This window comes from Coregonus lavaretus (assembly GCF_964263955.1).
Source record: "Coregonus lavaretus genome assembly, chromosome: 18".
In the NCBI taxonomy this organism is placed as follows: Eukaryota; Metazoa; Chordata; class Actinopteri; order Salmoniformes; family Salmonidae; genus Coregonus; species Coregonus lavaretus.
This window is the reverse complement of record NC_140005.1, coordinates 15318046-15337333: the sequence shown is the minus strand read 5'-3', so window position 1 is coordinate 15337333 and position 19288 is coordinate 15318046. Positions and strand designations below refer to the sequence as shown.

Sequence of the window (19288 nt, the reverse complement as noted above, 5' to 3'; positions counted from 1 at the left end):
ACTGAAAGTGCCCTTCTTCAGACATGATTTCAACGCTGACACTTGGAAGGCTATTGGAAGAGTTATTGTGAAGGGTTACCAAGATTGCCAATAACTACCAATCAAGCTTGGAGAATGTCCTCTTTTGTGGAAGAGATGCTGTTCGGTGCAGTGCACAGTGACTTGAACGAAAGCTTTCTGCAGTTTGTAAGCTGCCAGGAGCGAGAGATCCTCAGTCAAGCATTGAAAGCTTTTTCATCCGTTGAGTCTGATTACCTTTTGGACATCCTTGACAACTATGGCTGCCGAAGGAGAGTTACAGCAGAGAACATTGCAGAGATCTTGCATGAGATATCACACAAAGAGCTAGTGCAAAACACAATGTTTGTGATTGATTGTTGGAGAGAGGTGGCCCAACCACAGATCCCTCTGAATGGTGAGCAGCTGACACAGATGTACAACAGCCTGAAACCATCACCTAAAAAGGTGGCAGCACTGTCGAAATTCCCAGCAGGTATGTCCACAAAGCAAAAGGAGGTGGAGCATCATCTGAAAATATACAATATTGAGATTCGTGCCGAATTCAATGCTGTTCTACAGAGCAATATCTGGGTAATGGACATTGTGTAGCATTATGTGCTCTCTCAACACGTCCTCTAGAAGAGTCAGACAAAAAGGTTACAATGTAGCCTATCAACACATCCTTTAACTGTTTTTTGCAATGTTGTATGCACTTGCTGAGAAGGTTGCCAGTGTTGAGACATGCTTTTAATCTGACACTGTTTTTTATTTGACAAACTGTTAAAAGTTTTATGAATGTTGTAAAGAGAAATTGAGATGATGGGAGGTCCTTAACAGACATGGATAATTGTCTGTGCCTACAATTTACCATAGGTTTGTGGCTGGTTTCAAAAATGCTTGTTTGTTTGAAAAAAGTTTGCACACCTTGGTGTGCTCCAGGTACTCTGAGTGAATGAATAAACTTAGAAAAGGGGGAAAAAATGTATTGTTTAAAAGTCTGAGAATGTTTGTAAAAGGTAGGTGGCACAGTTTCTCTTATGTCAGTCTGCCTACTGTAAAATGTGTTCTCTAAACACATGCCTTACTGAATGTTACAATGTTTTGTCACAAAGTTTTAACAAGTTGTGCTCAAGTACTCACGTTGTTTTATTCACATTTGATATGCCCCACAAGGGTTTGTCAGTGTTACTAGCCTATTTTTACAATAGGTTTTACTACCTGTTAAATGTTGTCTGAAGTCTGAGTGCAGAGAAGATGATGTTAGGATGCTGCTTTATTAAACAATGTGTTTTTCATACATTTGTATATACTTATTATTGTCCACGATATAAGAACACAATATTTTGATGTGAGACATTCATCGCATGAGGGGCCATACAAACTGTCACTTCAGATCAATTTACAGAAATGTTCCAACTCCCATAGATAGATATGACACTTTTCTGGCATTTTAGGCATCCTTTTTGGATCTTGGAGCAGGTCATAATAACATATACATTTACATTTTAGTCATTTAGCAGATGCTCTTATCCAGAGCGACTTACAGTTAGACCTATAGCAGAATAACATTGATCATATTCATTCATATATTTGCAGATTCTGCCTTTGGTTCACTGGTGTTAGGCTGGTAGGAAATCCTTTACTTGGTGTTGCAAACAGTAAATATACATTTCTTGAATGCTAGATTCAATTTGTATTGAGAATGTCTATATCTATTGGGCAATTGAGAAAAACTTTGAATGGTTACATGTTATGCAGTATCTCAGTCCTCAACAGAGTCTACAGTTCAGCTGCAGCAGATGCAGTTGTAGGATCATCCCATTCACTCTCCTCCATTATAAGACAGCAGAGGTCAAATACATTTTCATCGCATTTTCATCAGGTTGTCCTCACCACCATGCATCTGTGGGACTGTGTACATCAAGACTGGACGACCTCCAGCCACACCGTGACCTGCCCTCGGTCTGATCTTGAGTGAATTCCATGTTCTCACGTCCTCGTCAAGCTCATCCTGTATACATAATACAAAAAAATATTCACATGCTAAGTTTAGGCCAAGGTCACTGCACAAGCTCACCAAGAACAAGTAATAGGTAAATTCACCAATTTAATGCAGATAAAAAAAACAAGTGTTAAGAATAGCTGCTGGTGGGGTGTGTGTGTGTGTGATTGTTTCATCAGCAAGGTATAATAAACATGATTATTACCTGCACAAGTTTAAGGAAGCAGAACGTTATCAGACTTCTATCCAGGAAGTGTCCATCCTCTTTGAGGTTTTGGAAGAGGTTCATCCAGAACTGCACACTTTGTTTTCTTAATATTGCCCACCATGATTCAATTCGTTGGTTTGCAGTGCTACATCTATAAAGGAAACTTCGGTCTTTGGCAAAACTGTCGTTGTGGTTTCTGCGTAGACACACCTACATTTTTTCTACGTGCCCATTTTTGGTGCCTCTTGTCAGCGCGGACCCTCTCTGGGCACGCTCCCAAACGCTTAGCACATGTTATGAAGTAATCTGCTATTACCTTTGGGTCGTTGTTTGTGGTTTAAGCTTCCATCCACAAAACATAACGGCTAAAGCCATCTATGCAGCCCTGTATTGCAATACCATATGGTTCCAGTTTATCATATCCGTCCTTATGCCACAGCGCGTTGGGACCTTTGGTTGTGTACTGCCGTCGTCTCATGCGTCGTGCGTACCTAAGCTCCACACCTTGACCTGACGATCGATCAACTTGATTATCTGTCTTATAGTGTCTTGCGTTACTACAAAACCTCTCTGAATTGCACGAAGATGCAACCATCTGTAGCCTTGCATTTGTCCATTACTGTTGATTACACTGCACAAAGGCCAATACCTTATCACAGCCATTAAGTCCGTGTGGTTCCTCCTTATGAAAAGACCCAATCTGCGGCACAACCTCTTCAAGGTCCTAATACTTATAATAATATGGTTATTATGTGCTAAAAGAGCAAGGATGTCCTTGCTACTAAAGCCAATTTTAAATTATAGTTTCACCACGTTATCTAACTAAGGCATTTCTATGGTGGCACCAGGAATCATGCAATTAACCAAATCCCCTACTTTAATCTTGAAATATAACTGCAACTTTATCTCAAAATAATGCCTAGCAATTGTTGTCAAAATTACATTTTCAAATGTATTCTCGAAATATTGCCATTTTATTCTCAAAATAGTAGCCTTTTCTGTAGCCTGTCAACTATGTGTCTGTCTATCCCTGTTCTCTCCTCTCCGCACAGGCCATACAAACGCTTCAAACGGCGTGGCTGCTGCCACTCTAATCTGGTGGTTCCTGTGCGCACGACCCACGTGGAGTTCCAGGTCTCCGGTAGCCTCTGGAACTGCTGTTCTGCGGCCAACAAGGCAGAGTTAATCTCAGCCTATGCCACCCTCCAGTCCCTCGACTTCTTGGCGCTGACGGAAACATGGATTACCACAGAAAACACTGCTACTCCTACTGCTCTTTCCTCGTCTGATCATGTGTTCTCGCATACCCCGAGAGCATCTGGTCAGCGCGGCGGTGGCACAGGAATCCTCATCTCTCCCAAGAGGACATTCTCTCTTTTCCCCTGACCCATCTGTCTATCTCCTCATTTGAATTCCATGCTGTCACAGTCACTAGCCCATTCAAGCTTAACATCCTTGTCATTTATCGCCCTCCAGGTTCCCTTGGAGAGTTCATCAATGAGCTTGACGCCTTGATAAGTTCCTTTCCTGAGGATGGCTCACCCCTCACAGTTCTGGGTGACTTTAACCTCCCTACGTCTGCCTTTGACTCATTTCTCTCTGACTCCTTCTTTCCACTCCTTTCCTCTTTTGACCTCACCCTCACACTGTCCCCCCCTACTCACAAGGCAGGCAATACGCTTGACCTCATCTTTACTAGATGCTGTTCTTCTACTAATCTCACTGCAACTCCCCTCCAAGTCTCTGACCACTACTTCGTATCTTTTTCTCTCTCGCTGTCCTCCAACACTACTCACTCTGCCCCTACTCAGATGGATATGTGCAGTCGCAACCTTCGCTCTCTCTCTCCCGCTACTCTCTCCTCTTCCATCCTATCATCTCTTCCCTCTGCTAAATCCTTCTCCCTCTAATCTCCTGATTCTGCCTCCTCAATCCTCCTCTCTGAATCTTTTGACTCTCTATGTCCCCTATCCTCCTGGCCGGCTCGGTCCTCCCCTCCTGCTCCGTGGCTTGACGATTCATTGCGAGCTCATAGAACAGGGCTCCAGGCAGCCGAGCGGAAATGGAGGAAAACTAGACTCCCTGCGGACCTGTCATCTTTCCACACCCTCCTCTCTACATTCTCTTCCTCAGTTTCTGCTGCTAAAGCCACTTTCTACCACTCTAAATTTCAAGCCTCTGCCTCTAACCCTAGGAAGCTCTTTGCCACCTTCTCCTCCCTGCTGAATCCTCCTCCTCCTCCCCCTCCCTCCTCCCTCTCTGTGGATGACTTCGTCAACCATTTTGAAAAGAAGGTTGACGACATCCGATCCTCATTTATTAAGTCAAATGACACCGCTGGTCCTGCTCACACTGCCCTACCCTATGCTTTGACTTCTTTCTCCCCTCTCTCTCCAGATGAAATCTTGCGACTTGTGACGGCCGGCCGCCCAACAACCTGCCCGCTTGACCCTATCCCCTCCTCTCTTCTCCAGACCATTTCCGGAGACCTTCTCTCTTACCTCACCTCGCTCATCAACTCATCCTTGTCCGCTGGCTATGTCCCTTCCATCTTTAAGAAAGCGAGAGTTGCACCCCTCCTCAAAAAACCTACACTCGATCCCTCCGATGTCAACAACTACAGACCAGTATCCCTTCTTTCTTTTCTCTCCAAAACTCTTGAGCGTGCCGTCTATAGCCAACTCTCCTGCTATCTCTCTCAGAATGACCTTCTTGATCCAAACCAGTCAGGTTTCAAGACTGGTCATTCAATCTTCTCTGTGTCACGGAGGCTCTCCGCACTGCTAAAGCTAACGCTCTCTCCTCTGCTCTCATCCTTCTAGACCTACCTGCTGCCTTTGATACTGTGAACCATCAGATCCTCCTCTCCACCCTCTCAGAGTTGGACATCTCCGGCGCGGCTCACTCTTGGATTGCGTCCTACCTGACAGGTCGCTCCTACCAGGTGGCGTGGCGAGAATCTGTCTCCGCACCACGTGCTCTCACCACTGGTGTCCCCCAGGGCTCAGTTCTAGGCCCTCTCCTATTCTCTCTATATACCAAGTAACTTGGCTCTGTCATATCCTCACATGGTCTCTCCTATCATTTCTACGCAGACGACACACAATTAATCTTCTCCTTTCCCCTTTTCTGATAACCAGGTGGCGAATCGCATCTCTGCATGTCTGGCAGACATATCAGTGTGGATGTCGGATCACCACCTCAAGCTGAACCTCGGCAAGACAGAGCTGCTCTTCCTCCCGGGGAAGGACTGCCCGCTCCATGATCTCGCCATCACGGATGACAACTCCGTTGTGTCCTTCTCCCAGAGTGCAAAGAACCTTGGCGTGACCCTGGACAACACCCTGTTGTTCTCCGCTAACATCAAAGCGGTGACCCGATCCTGTAGGTTCATGGTCTACAACATTCGCAGAGTACGACCCTACCTTACACAGGAAGTGGCACAGGTCCTAATCCAGGCACTTGTCATCTCCCGTCTGGATTACTGCAACTCGCTGTTGGCTGGGCTCCCTGCCTGTGCCATTAAACCCCTACAACTCATCCAGAATGCTGCAGCCCGTCTGGTGTTCAACCTTCCCAAGTTCTTTCATGTCACCCCGCTCCTCCGTACACTCCACTGGCTTCCAGTTGAAGCTTGCATCTGCTACAAGACCATGGTGCTTGCCTACGGAGCTGTGAGGGGAACGGCACCTCCTTACCTTCAGGCTCTGATCAGTCCCTACACCCAAACGAGGGCATTGCGTTCTTCCACCTCTGGCCTGCTGGTCCCCCTACCTCTGAGGAAGCACAGTTCCCGCTCATCCCAGTCAAAACTGTTCACTGCTCTGGCACCCCAATGGTGGAACAAGCTCCCTCACGACGCCAGGACAGCGGAGTCACTGACCACCTTCCGGAGACACTTGAAACCCTACCTCTTTAAGGAATACCTGGGATAGTATAAAAGTAATCCTTCTACCATCCCCCTACCCCACCCCCACAAAATAAAAATCATTAAAAAAATATATATATATAAAACAAATGAAAATTTAAAATATACTCTAAAAAATACATTGTAAAGTGGATGTCCCACTGGCTATCATAAGGTGAATGCACCAATTTGTAAGTCACTCTGGATAAGAGCGTCTGCTAAATGACGTAAATGTAAATCTAAATGTAAAATATTGCCACTTTATTCTCAAAATATTGCCACTTTATTCACAAAATGTAATTTCTAATTTATTCTCGAAATATTGCCACTTTATTATCGTAATATTGCCACTTTATCTCGTAATATTGCTACTTTATTCACAAAATATTGCCACTTTATTCTCAAAATATTGCCACTTTATTCTCGTAATATTGCCACGTTATTCTTGAAATATTGCCACTTTAATTACTAAATGTAATTTAGACTTTATTCTCGAAATATTGCCACTTTATTCTCGAAATATTGCCACTTTTAAAAAATATTCCCAGTGCAAAATAATTATCTAAATACCACCAACCCTCGCAGTAATTTTTTTCTTCATCCAATTTCTCAAAGTATGATACAATATATACACATCTTCAACAACATGTTTCTTGGAAAGATCAGATGCAACGTACACATACAGTACATATGGCCCAGAGTTTTTCCTGGCCCATGAGTAATGTCATGTAACGTTGTTGCACTGTTGAAGACCTCACAGACTCACCACAGATAAATCCCTCATCCTCCCCTAGGGGGCAGTCACTGTGGAAGTCACACACACTAGTCTTGTCAATGCAGCCTCCCAGGTCACAGTGGATAGACGTGCTCTCGTCACAGTCTGTGCCCAGCTCTAAGTCATGGTGACCTGGAACATGAAAGAGTTCACATTTAACTTCTGGGTTAGTCCACCATAATACACTCAAGTTAAAAAATCATTGCATTTTGATGTTTCTATTGATGTTTGGAGATGTAGTTCATAACGTACCCATGTCACAGTCTATGAGGTCCAGGGAGTCGAGGGCCAGAGCACCCCTATCCTTCCCCAGGCAGGTGGAGTAGAGTAGGGTCACCTGGAAGGGCTCATCCACCTCTCCAATCACCGCCTCCAGCACCTCCCACTGGGCCCTATTCCTAGCAAACAGAGGGTTAAGTGTGTGTGTGCGTGTGTGTGTATGTGTCAAAGTGGAAGAAAAAGTATAACTCTTTTTTTAAAATGGGAAATAAAACTCTTATATCTTGATTAGATAGTTATTTTACCCCCCCCCCCCCCCCCCTGAGTCAATACATGTTAGAATCACTTTTGGCAGTCTTTCTGGCTACAATATTTGCACATTATTCTTAAAAAGATTATTCAAGCTCTGTCAAGTTGGTTGTTAATCATTGCTAGACAGCCATTCTCAAGTCTTGCCATAGATTTTCAAGCCGATTTAAGTCAAAACTGTAACTAGGCCACTCGGGAACATTCAATGTCGTCTTGGGAAGCAACTCCAGTGAATATTTGGCCTTGTGTTTTACGTAATTGTCCTGGTGAAAGGTGAATTTGTCTCCCAGTGTCTGTTGGAAAGAAGACTGAACCAAGTTTTCCTCTATGATTTTGCCTGTGTTTAGCTCGATTTCGTTTCTTTTTATCCTAACAAACTCCCTTGTCCTTGCCGATATCAAGCATACCCATAACATGATGCAGCCACCACCATACTTGAAAGTATGAAGAGTGGTACTCAGTGATGTGTTGGATTTGCCCCAAACATAACGCTTTGTATTCAGGACAAAAAGTTAATTTCTTGGCCACTTGCCTTATTGCAAACAGGATGCATGTTTTGGAATATTTTTATTCTGTACAAGCTTCCTTCTTTTCACTCTGTCATTTATGTCAGTATTGTGAAGTAACTACAATGTTGTTGATCCATCCTCAGTTATCTCTTATCACAGCCATTAAACTATGCAACTGTTTTAAAATCACCATTGGCCTCATAATGAAATCCCTGAGTGGTTTCCTTCCTCGCTGGCAACTTAGTTAGGAAGGGCGCCTGTATCTTTGTAGTGACTGGGTGCAGTGATACACCATCCAAAGTAATTAATAACTGCACCATGCTCAAAAGGATATTCAATTTCTGCTTTTTTTTTAAAAACTCATCTACCAATAGGTGCCCTTCTTTGCAAACCATTGGAAAACCTCCCTGGTCTTTGTGGTTGAATATGTGCTTGAAGCCCACTGGGCACACACTAGTTGAATCAATGTTGTTTCCACGTCATTTCAATGAAATTATGTTGAACCAACGTGGAATAGACGTTGAATTGACGTCTGTGCCCAGTGGGAAGACTGTTTTCACATTGGCTCTATGATGTTTCTGCTCCTGCAATACCATACAATAACCATCTACCTGAGGTTCCCTGAGCTCAACGACAGCACAAGAGCTATGAGACCCCACTGCATGGCGTCTTAAACAACTTTCATTTGGAACCGAGAAATCCAGTAATTCTCAAATCCCTTTATCTGAGACCTGTCAGAGAACCTAGCAGCATATCGCCCCACCAATGAATATTTATAGATTAGCTAGCTCACGTTAGAAGACGACTCCCAAACTGATTTAGGTAGTGTGGATTGACTAAGATATGAGAAGCTAAATGAAATACGTGTACATCACCTTTCAAATCGAAGATTAAACGACAGGTTATGCCTTTATTCAAGAGATGCTCTTAACTGCCCACTTCTATTAATACCTCAGCTCTGTTCATAGCTACTATGTACTAATGTACCTGTACATAGTCAAGGTTTCATACCGAACCATAGAAAACAAATTACATCCTACATTACTGTATATTCTGTGTTGACTTCCAACTGTTTTCTTCTCTATTTCCACTCCTGTTCACACAGGATGTCTTGCTTCCAGTGGTGATTGAGGTGTCCTGTTATCCCCAGTACTCACCATCTTACTGTCTGTGAGTTAAAACCTCTTTCATAATGGACAAGCACTCCATTACTCTACAAATAAAGAGGCCAGAGTATAATCTTGTTGCATAGCCACAGCCCACCCCTCCCCGCTACTGTCCAGACCAGTTATGTCCAAATTCATTTCAGGGTCTGCATTTGGAACCAAAAGGCTTTTATCTGGTCCCAGAATGGCTGTGCCTAACTTTGGCCCAAGAATATGTACACAAAGGTGATCTCTCTCTATGTCAAGGGTTGTCGTGGTATTTCCATGCCATATGTAAAACTTATTGTATGTCAAGTCCCTCTAGGCATCCCAAGAACCTGCACTTCAGTGCATTGCAGCAGATTGACCCATGTCTTCCTTAAAACAACCCCGTCATTCCATACTGAGTAAAGTACTGAGTAAAATCAAAATATAAGAAGATAAAAATGAGCCTAAAATCGAAACATAAGAGGCTAAACATGAGCGTAAATCAAAACATGCTGACCTGGTGCCATCTTGGGCTCTGCCACTGAGAGCTGACGTGCTGATGACAGATGCTGAGTTGACTGGTTTCACTAAGACTGAGAGATTTCCAGCGGTGAGCCCCGACTCAAAGCGGGCCAGCTGCAGATGGCATAGTGGGCCACTACTGTAGACCACTGGACTAGTGATATAGTATTCACACTTCCTAGACGCCCTGGAGGAAGAGGAGGGACTCAAAAGCAGGAAGTGACCTAGAAAGGGAGGGAGACAGACAATAATTTGAAATGTTTGGACGAAAAACCCAACCCAAAGGGAAGTATTTGTATTGTTCTGACTGAAAGCAGTATTTTCAGTTGATTTTAAAGCAAAACAACACATCAAAAAGATGAGGGGAAATATGCTACATTATCCTACTGCACATACAGTGCATTTGGAAAGTATTCTGAACCCTTGACTTTTTCCACATTTTGTTACGTTACAGCCATTTTTTTACCCTCATCAATCTACACACAATACCCCATAATGACAAAGCAAAAACAGGTTTTTAGGTATTCAGACCCTTTACTCAGTACTTTGTTGAAGCACCTTTGGCAGGGATTACAGCATCGAGTCTTCTTGGGTATGACGCTAAAAGCTTGGCACACCTGTATATGGGGAGTTTCTCCCATTCTTCTCTGCAGATCCTCTCAAGCTCTGTCAGGTTGGATGGGGAGTGTGGCTGCACAGCTATTTTCAGGTCTCTCCAGAGATATTTGATCGGGTTCAAGTCCGGGCTCTGGCTGGGCCACTCAAGGACATTCAGAGACTTGTCCCGAAGCCATTCCTGCATTGTCTTGACTGTGTGCTTAGGGTCATTGTCCTGTTCGCCCCAGTCTGAGGTCCTGAGAGCTCTGGAGGAGGTTTTCATCAAGTATCTCTCTATACTTTGCTCCGTTCATCTTTCCCTCAATCCTGACTAGTCTCCCAGTCCCTGCCGCTGAAAAACATCCCCACAACATGATGCTGCCACCACCATGCTTCACCGTAGGGATGGTGCCAGGTTTCCTCCAGACGTGATGCTTGGCATTCAGGCCAAAGAGTTCAATCTTGGTTTCATCAGACCAGACAATCTTGTTTCTCATGGTCTGAGAGTCTTTAGGTGCCTCTTGACAAACTCCAAGGGGGCTGTCATGTGCTTTTTACTGAGGAGTGGCTTCCGTCTGGCCACTCTACCATAAAGGCCTGATTGGTGGAGTGCTGCTGAGATGGTTGTCCTTCTGGAAGATTCTCCCATCTCTACAGAGGAACTCTGGAGCTCTGTCAGAGTGACCATCGGGTTCTTTGTCACCTCCCTGACCAAGGCCCTTCTCTCCCGATTTCTCAGTTTGGCCAGGGCGGCCAACCCTAGGAAGTGTATTGGTGGTTCCAAACTTCTTCCATTTAAGAATGATGGAGGCCACTGTGTTCTTGGGGACCTTTAAAGCTGCAGAAATGTTTTGGTACCCTTCCCCAGGTCTGTGCCTCGACACAATCCTGTCTCGGAGCTCTACGGACAATTCCTTCGACCTCATGGCTTGGTTTTTGCTCTGACATGCACTGTCAACTGTGGGACCTTATATAGACAGGTGTGTGCCTTTCGAAATCATGTCCAATCAATTGGATTTACCGCAGGTGGACTCCAATCAAGTTGTGGAAACATCTCAAGGATGATCGATGGAAACAGGATGCACCTGAACTCAATTTCGAGTCTCATAGCTAAGGGTCTGAATACTTCAGTAAATAAGGTATTTCTGTAAAAAAAAAATATATATATTAAAAAGTGCACAAATTTCTTAAAACCTGTTTTCGCTTTGTTATTATGGGGTATTGTGTGTAGATTGATGAGGAAAAACATTAATTTGATCAATTTTAGAATAAGGCTGTAACATAATAAAATGCGGAAAAAGTCAAGGGGTCTTAATGCTTTCCGAATGCACTGTATACCTACTTACAGTGTTACACACCGTAGCCCCTTTTCTTTTGGCTGGGTCCCCCCCAGTGCTCAACACACGTCGCCATCTCTCTAACGACTCCATTACATCTCCCTGTATACAGTATACTACACTATGCTCTCAGTGAGATGAAAGGAGTAGCACATTAAAGGTGTGAGTGAAACACACATGGAGTATTCTCTTTGTGACTGTGCTTCCTCCCTTACCGTCAGAGCTCCCCTCCGAATGGTCGCTGACCGGCTTCATGGCCTGTGTGCTTGATCTGTGTTGCTGTGGTGACATTACCCTCCAGTCATTTCTGATGCTGTGATTGGAGAAGGTCCAGGAGCAAGGCGATTCAAAATCACAAGAGGTAGCTGCAGGAGTGAGGATAAAGAGATCCATTAGGTCTGAGACTGACTCTATGGACTGGTCACACATTCTTGCTAAACATTGGCCACTGCAGGATGTCATTTCTATTGTACTGTGTTCATTACCGTATTCATTCACATCAACATGGAAATCAAGAGGGAAACTCCACCTGATTGTAATCAAATGAGTTGAACTTAATTCTACAAATGAATGACAGAAAGACATGGAACTAATGATCCTCATCTGATGCCAATTTAGGCCAACATGGCTGCCTGCTTCAGAAGTATGATGAGATGAGGACATCACAACTCCTTAACTGTATACTCCATTCTACCAGTAGTTCCTTACATGAGAAGTAAAACTCCAAATGCCCATGGGTGAAATTAGTAGAAATGAACCAAATTTCAGGGCAATTATCATTTGAAACCATTATGGTTACAGTAAATTGGCTAAAGTATTTACATGTCCTTGGTACAGTTACCACAGTTAGAAGGCTTTACTGTTTCTACTGTCATTCGGAACATATTCAGACAAGTAATGCAGAGTGATCCACATAATTGGTAGCCTCATAGCGGTCACTGACACTTTCCACTTGTACCAAAGGAGCTTTCTGACATGCATTACCTGAAAGCACATTTGTCAGTGACAATAAGTAGACCACTCTGACTATTTCTAAGAACAGCAGATGCCAAACCAAATACAGGCATATAGCATAATTAGTTGAATTTTTCGGGGGGTTTAACATTGAAAACCCATTATAAAGCATATCTGAGCCTTAACAAAAAGCCATAATTTAACATAATGCTACTAGACACACACACACTCACGCACAAATGACTCATGTCAGTACATATTCAGTACACTTTCTTCTCATCAACCAGGCTTGATTAAAATGACCTTATTCAGACTGATTCCATTAGCGCTTGAACTTTCCCAAAGTACAGTGCAGGATATATGTAGCATTCCTCCAACAAGACACCGACAAGACAATACAAAAGTGTTTTATAGTGCAGACTAAGAACGTTCCTTGGTGTCTGATGAAGCCTAGCACCAACTAGTGATTTGTGAATGATCAAACATAAAAACAACTAATCAGAGAAGACCAGGGAATGTCAGTCTGGAAGAGGAAAATATACATTTTTAGGGGCTCCATAATTGTCATGGGGAATCTAACAATCCCAATCTAACCCAAGTGAATGTGGAGGGAGTCATGTGATGGGTCCTGAAGGAGTGAAACCACTAATAAGAAAACCACATCGCTTTCCTCTGGGACACAGAAATATCAGAATGGAAGTGGTTAGGTGGAAAATTGAATGAAATCCATTTTATTGAAATGCAGTTGGATGGGTTACTATAAAGACAAGTTTTGGTCGTAAATAAACAATGTAGATGAGGATTTTTGTGTGAAACTCAATTTCAAGAGGGTCTTCATTTAACTCTTAATAATATTTGGGGACCCTATTCGATTTTTTAAATTCAATTCAGTCTGGTATGAGAACGGTAGCCCCTATCTGCAAAAGTAGGATGTCTGCCGAAAGCTGAGTATCTTGGTTATTGATCGGTGCCTTCAAATCTTTGGTATGACGTACTACCATATATGGGCATACGAATTTATAAGGGCAGGCCGAGCCAATGACCCCATTTCAAGATGGCTGCTACATACATTCCGGTTAGCGTTGTGAAGCATAAATGAAATAAACACGGAATACGTTGATACACACCGAAAGCCGGGACTCCTCAGATCATGAGGATATCTTATTTGTCTGCCTATGACCTACCGTTCTTGATCACCAGCCCCGAGAGTCAAAATGTTTATTTTACACAACGTTTTCACCAAACAGCAAACATTTTACAAGGTAAGCTTCGATTTGGTCTGTGTTTGAGCTATAGCTACATGGGGGGTATCAAATGAATCATTAGGTTGGTAGGAACAACTCTAGCCTATTGCCAATGTTATCTGATGATGTATGACTTAATGGCAACATCGAATGTCCACCGAGTGACTATATCTTTGCGCATCAAAAATATGATCCATATCCCCTGTATGTCCCCCGACACCACCACAATGTTTGAGAGAGGTTGATGTTGTAGAAATTTAGTTTTTATAGTGAACAATAACTTTTAGGCACATCCAGTGTGCAAAAAAAGTGCAATTACCACATTCGGACACTTTGGAGAGGTTGAAAGGACACTTGAATGTACCCTGGATACCCCATAACACCACCACAATGTTTGAGTGAGGTTGACATGGTAGAAATTGTGTTTTTATACTGAACAAATAGCATTTAGGGATTGCAAATATGTAATAGCACTGGAATTATCTAATTTACAGACATATGCCACTTTGGAGAGGTTTAGGGACACTTGGAAACATCCCATGACCACACCTGACACCACTTACTAAAACATCTGCCCATTTCCAGTTGTTAGGTCTATCAATCCCATTTTTTTTTCTGTTCACATGTTGTGGAAGCCATCTGATGTGTTTGCAGCTCTAGTCATCAATAATTTACTTATCGCTTGTCAATGAAAGATGAGTAAAAAAACAACAACAAAAAACGGTTATTTTGTTTGTGCTTGATCTTGTGTATTCTGAACTATGTAACTCCTATCTATCTTCTGATCATTTCCTCATAATCTCCCAGATGTCTTCTTTCCAAATATACCACGTTTTTGCATGTCAGAATCATGTAATTACACATGAATAGTAGTTACTTTTGGGTATTAGATTAGTGCTTTCTATAGTTTTAAACATTGATTCACTCTCTGCAGACCACACATACTACTACCTAAGAGAAACGGCAGCCCTATAACGTAACACATTCAATAGCAACAGACACCGGAACCCCATTGTCCCTGACACACATGATCATTAATGACACTAAACAGGTTGGGTTCCATACAGATGTAGGAACTTAATTTGATCCAGTTTGCTGCAGCAGGAAAATTATCCTGTAGCAACAGGAAAAGTGAATTATTATGGGGATTATAATTCATGCACATTTGTGTAGTGGTTGATACAATTTAAAAGTGGAAATTACAAACTTTAGAAGCATTTTTAAAACTCAAATACACTACAAGTTTACATTTCCTGCTGTGCAGGAAAATTATCAGCAACAAAATAGTGATCAAATTAAGATCCTACATCTGTAGACACTGAATATTTCATACTGATGATATGGGAGAGAGTTCTATGTGATTTATTTAATAAGTCAATCATGCATTCTTCCCCAGGTCTCCTAATGAAAAACAGCTTGGTGTGGTTGATTCTTACTTTGGCTCTCGTCCTCAGGACTCAAGTGATAGGGAAACATGAAGCTCTCCTCCAGGGACTTGTCCAGTAGAGCATGGCTGGAGCTGCCAACTGAGAGCGAGGGAGCGAAAGAGAGAGACAAGTGGTTACATGATTGTTGTTATTGACTGTGTGTCCCTAGTGTTTCCACACAACATGGTTGACAGCAGAGGACTATTAGACAGCGGGACAACAGGCTGTCATTCCATTTTAAAGTTCAAATGAGAGATATTGTCTACCCTGGGGCCTGTCGATAAACATAGCTGCAAGAACAGCCAGTTCAATCAAGACAAGTAGAAGACACCACTGACGCAAAATAACATACTGACAAACAGATCCATCAAACATAAGTATAGTTGGCTTACTCAATGTTCCCTGATGAGGCCTTTAAATACAAGTCATTTTCATGGTATCTATTCATTGAAAATCCCAATTTAGCGTTAATGAAAAACTGGGACAATAAGTTAAATACAAGGTAACCATAACGCAACAGCTCATAACCTTCTCTCTGGATTGACATACAGTATATTAAGTCCTCTTGTTGACATACACAAATAACACAGATCAAACACAAAAGGCTGGGCCTGTCTTTTAGTCTTGGCAATAAAACCTTTAGCTTATTTATAGAGGATGGGACATTAAGATCTTTCTCTTAATCATAGTAGTTAAGAATGCCTCCTCCCTGAATCTGTCCTTACATTTCAATAGCATCAGCTGAACTTAATTATCAACTAAACCCTTTGGCTACAACTTGTCCACACTTACTCAGTTCAAATAACTGTGGAGGGGATCATGCTGGAACTTATAACTCCTGGTCAGTTTTACATTAAAATAAACCACTTGGATAAACAAATTCTGGAAACCATATTTCACTGCCTGTTTATTCTATACCACAGGAGGCATCCATCATCATCTAGGATCTCAAGGAGGCTTTCAGAATGTGTTAAAAATAAAATATATATAAACTATTCAGATGAGCCAAAGAGAATATTGCAAGTGTGAGTGCTCTGTTTTACAGAGGGTTAGGGATTCTAAAGCATGAAACACACCGAAAATCTCACTGCTGATAGGTACTTATCACAGTGGGAAACCTGGTCTCAGAGCTTTTCGTATTATTCTGTATGTAAATCCGAGACACCCCATTTAGTATGATACAGTGCCTTCAGAAAGTATTCATACCCCTTGACTTATTCCACATTTTGTTGTGTTACAGCCTGAATTAAAAATTGATTAAATATATATTTTTTCTAACCCATTATATACAATAGCTCAGTTGGTAGAGCATGGCGCTTGCAACGCCAGGGTTGTGGGTTCGTTTCCCACAGGGGGCCAGTATGAAAAATGTATGCACTCACTAACTGTAAGTCGCTCTGGATAAGAGCGTCTGCTAAATGACTAAAATGTAAAATGTAAAACAATACCCAATAATGACAATGTGAAAACATGTTTTTTGAAAATTCAATACAGAAATATGTAATTTATATAAGTATTCACACCCCTGAGTCAATACATGTTAGAATCACATTTGGCAGCGATTACAGCTGAGTCTTTCTGAGTAAGTCTCTAAGAGGCACCTGGATTGTGCAACATTTGCCCATTTTTCTTTTGAAAATTCTTCAAGTTGGTTGTTGATTATTGCTAGACAGCCATTTTGAAGTCATGCCATAGATTTTCAAGCATATTTAAGTCAAAACTGTAACTCAGCCACTCAGGAACATTCACTGAAGCATCCCCAGGATTTTTGGATTTTGCCTGTGCTTAGCTCCATTTTGTTTCTTTTTTATTCTGAAAAACTCCACAGTCCTTAACAATTACAAGCATCCCCAGAACATGATGCAGCCACCACTTGAGTGGTACTCAGAAATGTGGATTTGACCAAAACATAACACATTGTATTCATTCACATTGTATTTTTTGTTGTTGTAATACTTTAGTGACTTGTTGCAAACAGGATGCATGTTTTGGAATATTTTTATTCTGTACAGGCTTCCTTCTTTTCACTCTGTCAATTAGGTTAGTATTGTTGAGTAACTACAATGTTGTTTGTTCCATCATCAGTTTTCTCCAATCACAGCCATTCAACTCTGTAACCATTTTAAAGTCACCATTGGCCTCATGGTGAAATCCCTGAGCAGTTTCCTTCCTCTCCAGCAACTGAGTTAGGAAGGATGCCTGTATCTTTTTAGTGACTGGGTGTATTGATACACCATCAAAAGTGTAATTAATAACTTCACCATGCTCAAAGGGATATTCAATGTCTGCTTTTTTTTTTTTTTACTACCAATAGATGCCCTTCTTTTCGAGGCATTGGAAAACCTCCCTGGTCGTTGTGGTTGAATCTGTGGTTGAAATGCACTGCTCGACTGAGGGACCTTACAGATAATTGTATGTGTGGGGTACAGAGATGAGTTAGTCATTCAAAAATCATGTTAAACACTATTATTGCACACAGAGTGAATCCATGCAATTTATTATGTGACTTGTTAAGCACATTTTTACTCCTGAACTTATTTAGACTTGCCGTAACAAAGGGGTTGAATACTTATTGACTCAATACATTTCAGCTTTTCATTTTTAATTAATTTGTAAAATTTTCTAAAAATATAATTCCACTTTGACATTATGGGGTACTGTGCATAGGCATAGTGACAGAAAATCTCAATTTAATACATTTTAAATTCAGGCTGTAACACAACAAAATGTGGAAAAAGTAAAGTGGTGTGAATACTTTCTGAAAGCACTGTATGTTAAGTTTTGTATGGTATGTATTAGTTTGTGGATGTCCATCATCCATTTCGTATATTATATTCTGAGTTAAAATTCATATAATATGTTATGAATTTGCTAAACGTACAATATGTTATGAATTTGGAAAACATATGATATGTTAAGAAGTCCAATTTGCTGTGGCTAACGTTAGTTAGCTAGGCTAGGGGTTAGGGTTAAGGTTAGGTTTAAGGTTAAGGTTGGGGGAAGGGTTAGCTAAAGGGTTATTGTTATTTTTAGTGGAAGGGTTAGCTAACATGCTATGCAATTGCAAAGTATCTTAAAAGTAGTAAGTAGATGAAAATCTACTAATTAGCTCAAATGCTAAAGCTGTCTGTGATGAGATTCAAACATGCAACCTTTGGATTGCTAGACCTTCACTTTATACGCCTACCCATCCACCCTGACCAACCACCCTCCTTTCGTTTTTGACTTAACCTTTTACTGCAGTGGGCTAAATCATGGTCACAAAGAGTGATTCTTGGTAGTCTTAAACAAATCTACTTTGAAACAAAAGTATACAACTCACACACATGGCTTAAAACAAAGAAGACACCTGTACCATGTCAGATATATGGTTGAATTAAATTAAATGTTGAGTTAGCATCCCAATATTACACTTGATATACATCACAGAAGAGTGAAATATAACAAAACTGTTTGACATAGAAACACCTGATTTTGGTCTGTTTAAAAAATATATATCTTTATTAATTATGAAATTATGAAAAATATTAATGACATTCCACCCATGAGGCCAAAGAGGGCGCTTTTGGTCATTGACTGCAGGAAAGGGATGTAACCTTCTGTCTTATGTAACCATACCAAACGTAACATATCATACTAATATGATACGTTTACTATGTTAAGTCTAGCCTATGAGACCAGGCTGTAGTTGGAGGCAATCCTTCTCTTGCTAGAAGAAAAGCAGTACCTGCTGTGTGCCGACCCGGTACCGACGAACTTACCATTTCTACTTGCAGAATCGCAATGCTGGTCAGTGGCCTACAACTTGACTTTGAGCCAATCAGAGAGCACGAACCCCCACGTGGGAGAGCCAACAAAATAAAAGGAAAAAATAGGGCATTTTCTCCGTACATCCACAGATGAGCCAGTCACACATCATATGCAATGTAGGCTGTGCACAGACGCAATGCACACAACACTAAATACTTACTCCAAGCTACCTAACCACTGTAGCTAGTATTGACATTATAATTAAATCACAATGGATTAGCTAGTTTCCATGAAACATCTGCCTGTATCAGCTGCCGAGTTAGTGCATTGTGCTTAGCTAGCTAGCTATGTTGTGCTAGCTAGCGAATATGCTCAAGTTAGCTAGCTAGCTAAAC

At 41.7% G+C, this 19288-nt stretch overlaps 1 protein-coding gene across 1 annotated transcript in view; it reads right to left on the bottom strand.

Moving 5' to 3' along the window:
• LOC311145326 (tyrosine-protein kinase receptor-like) overlaps positions 1-19288 on the bottom strand; it is a gene marked incomplete at both ends in the record, with an annotated part of 112741 nt that overhangs the window by 56146 nt on the left and 37307 nt on the right. The window contains 5 exons of the mRNA XM_084181557.1: positions 6884-7024; positions 7145-7290; positions 9580-9808; positions 11734-11883; positions 15153-15242. Of these exons, the coding sequence (XP_084037683.1) occupies positions 6884-7024; positions 7145-7290; positions 9580-9808; positions 11734-11883; positions 15153-15242 (756 nt within the window). The remainder of the gene's footprint in view (positions 1-6883; positions 7025-7144; positions 7291-9579; positions 9809-11733; positions 11884-15152; positions 15243-19288) is intronic.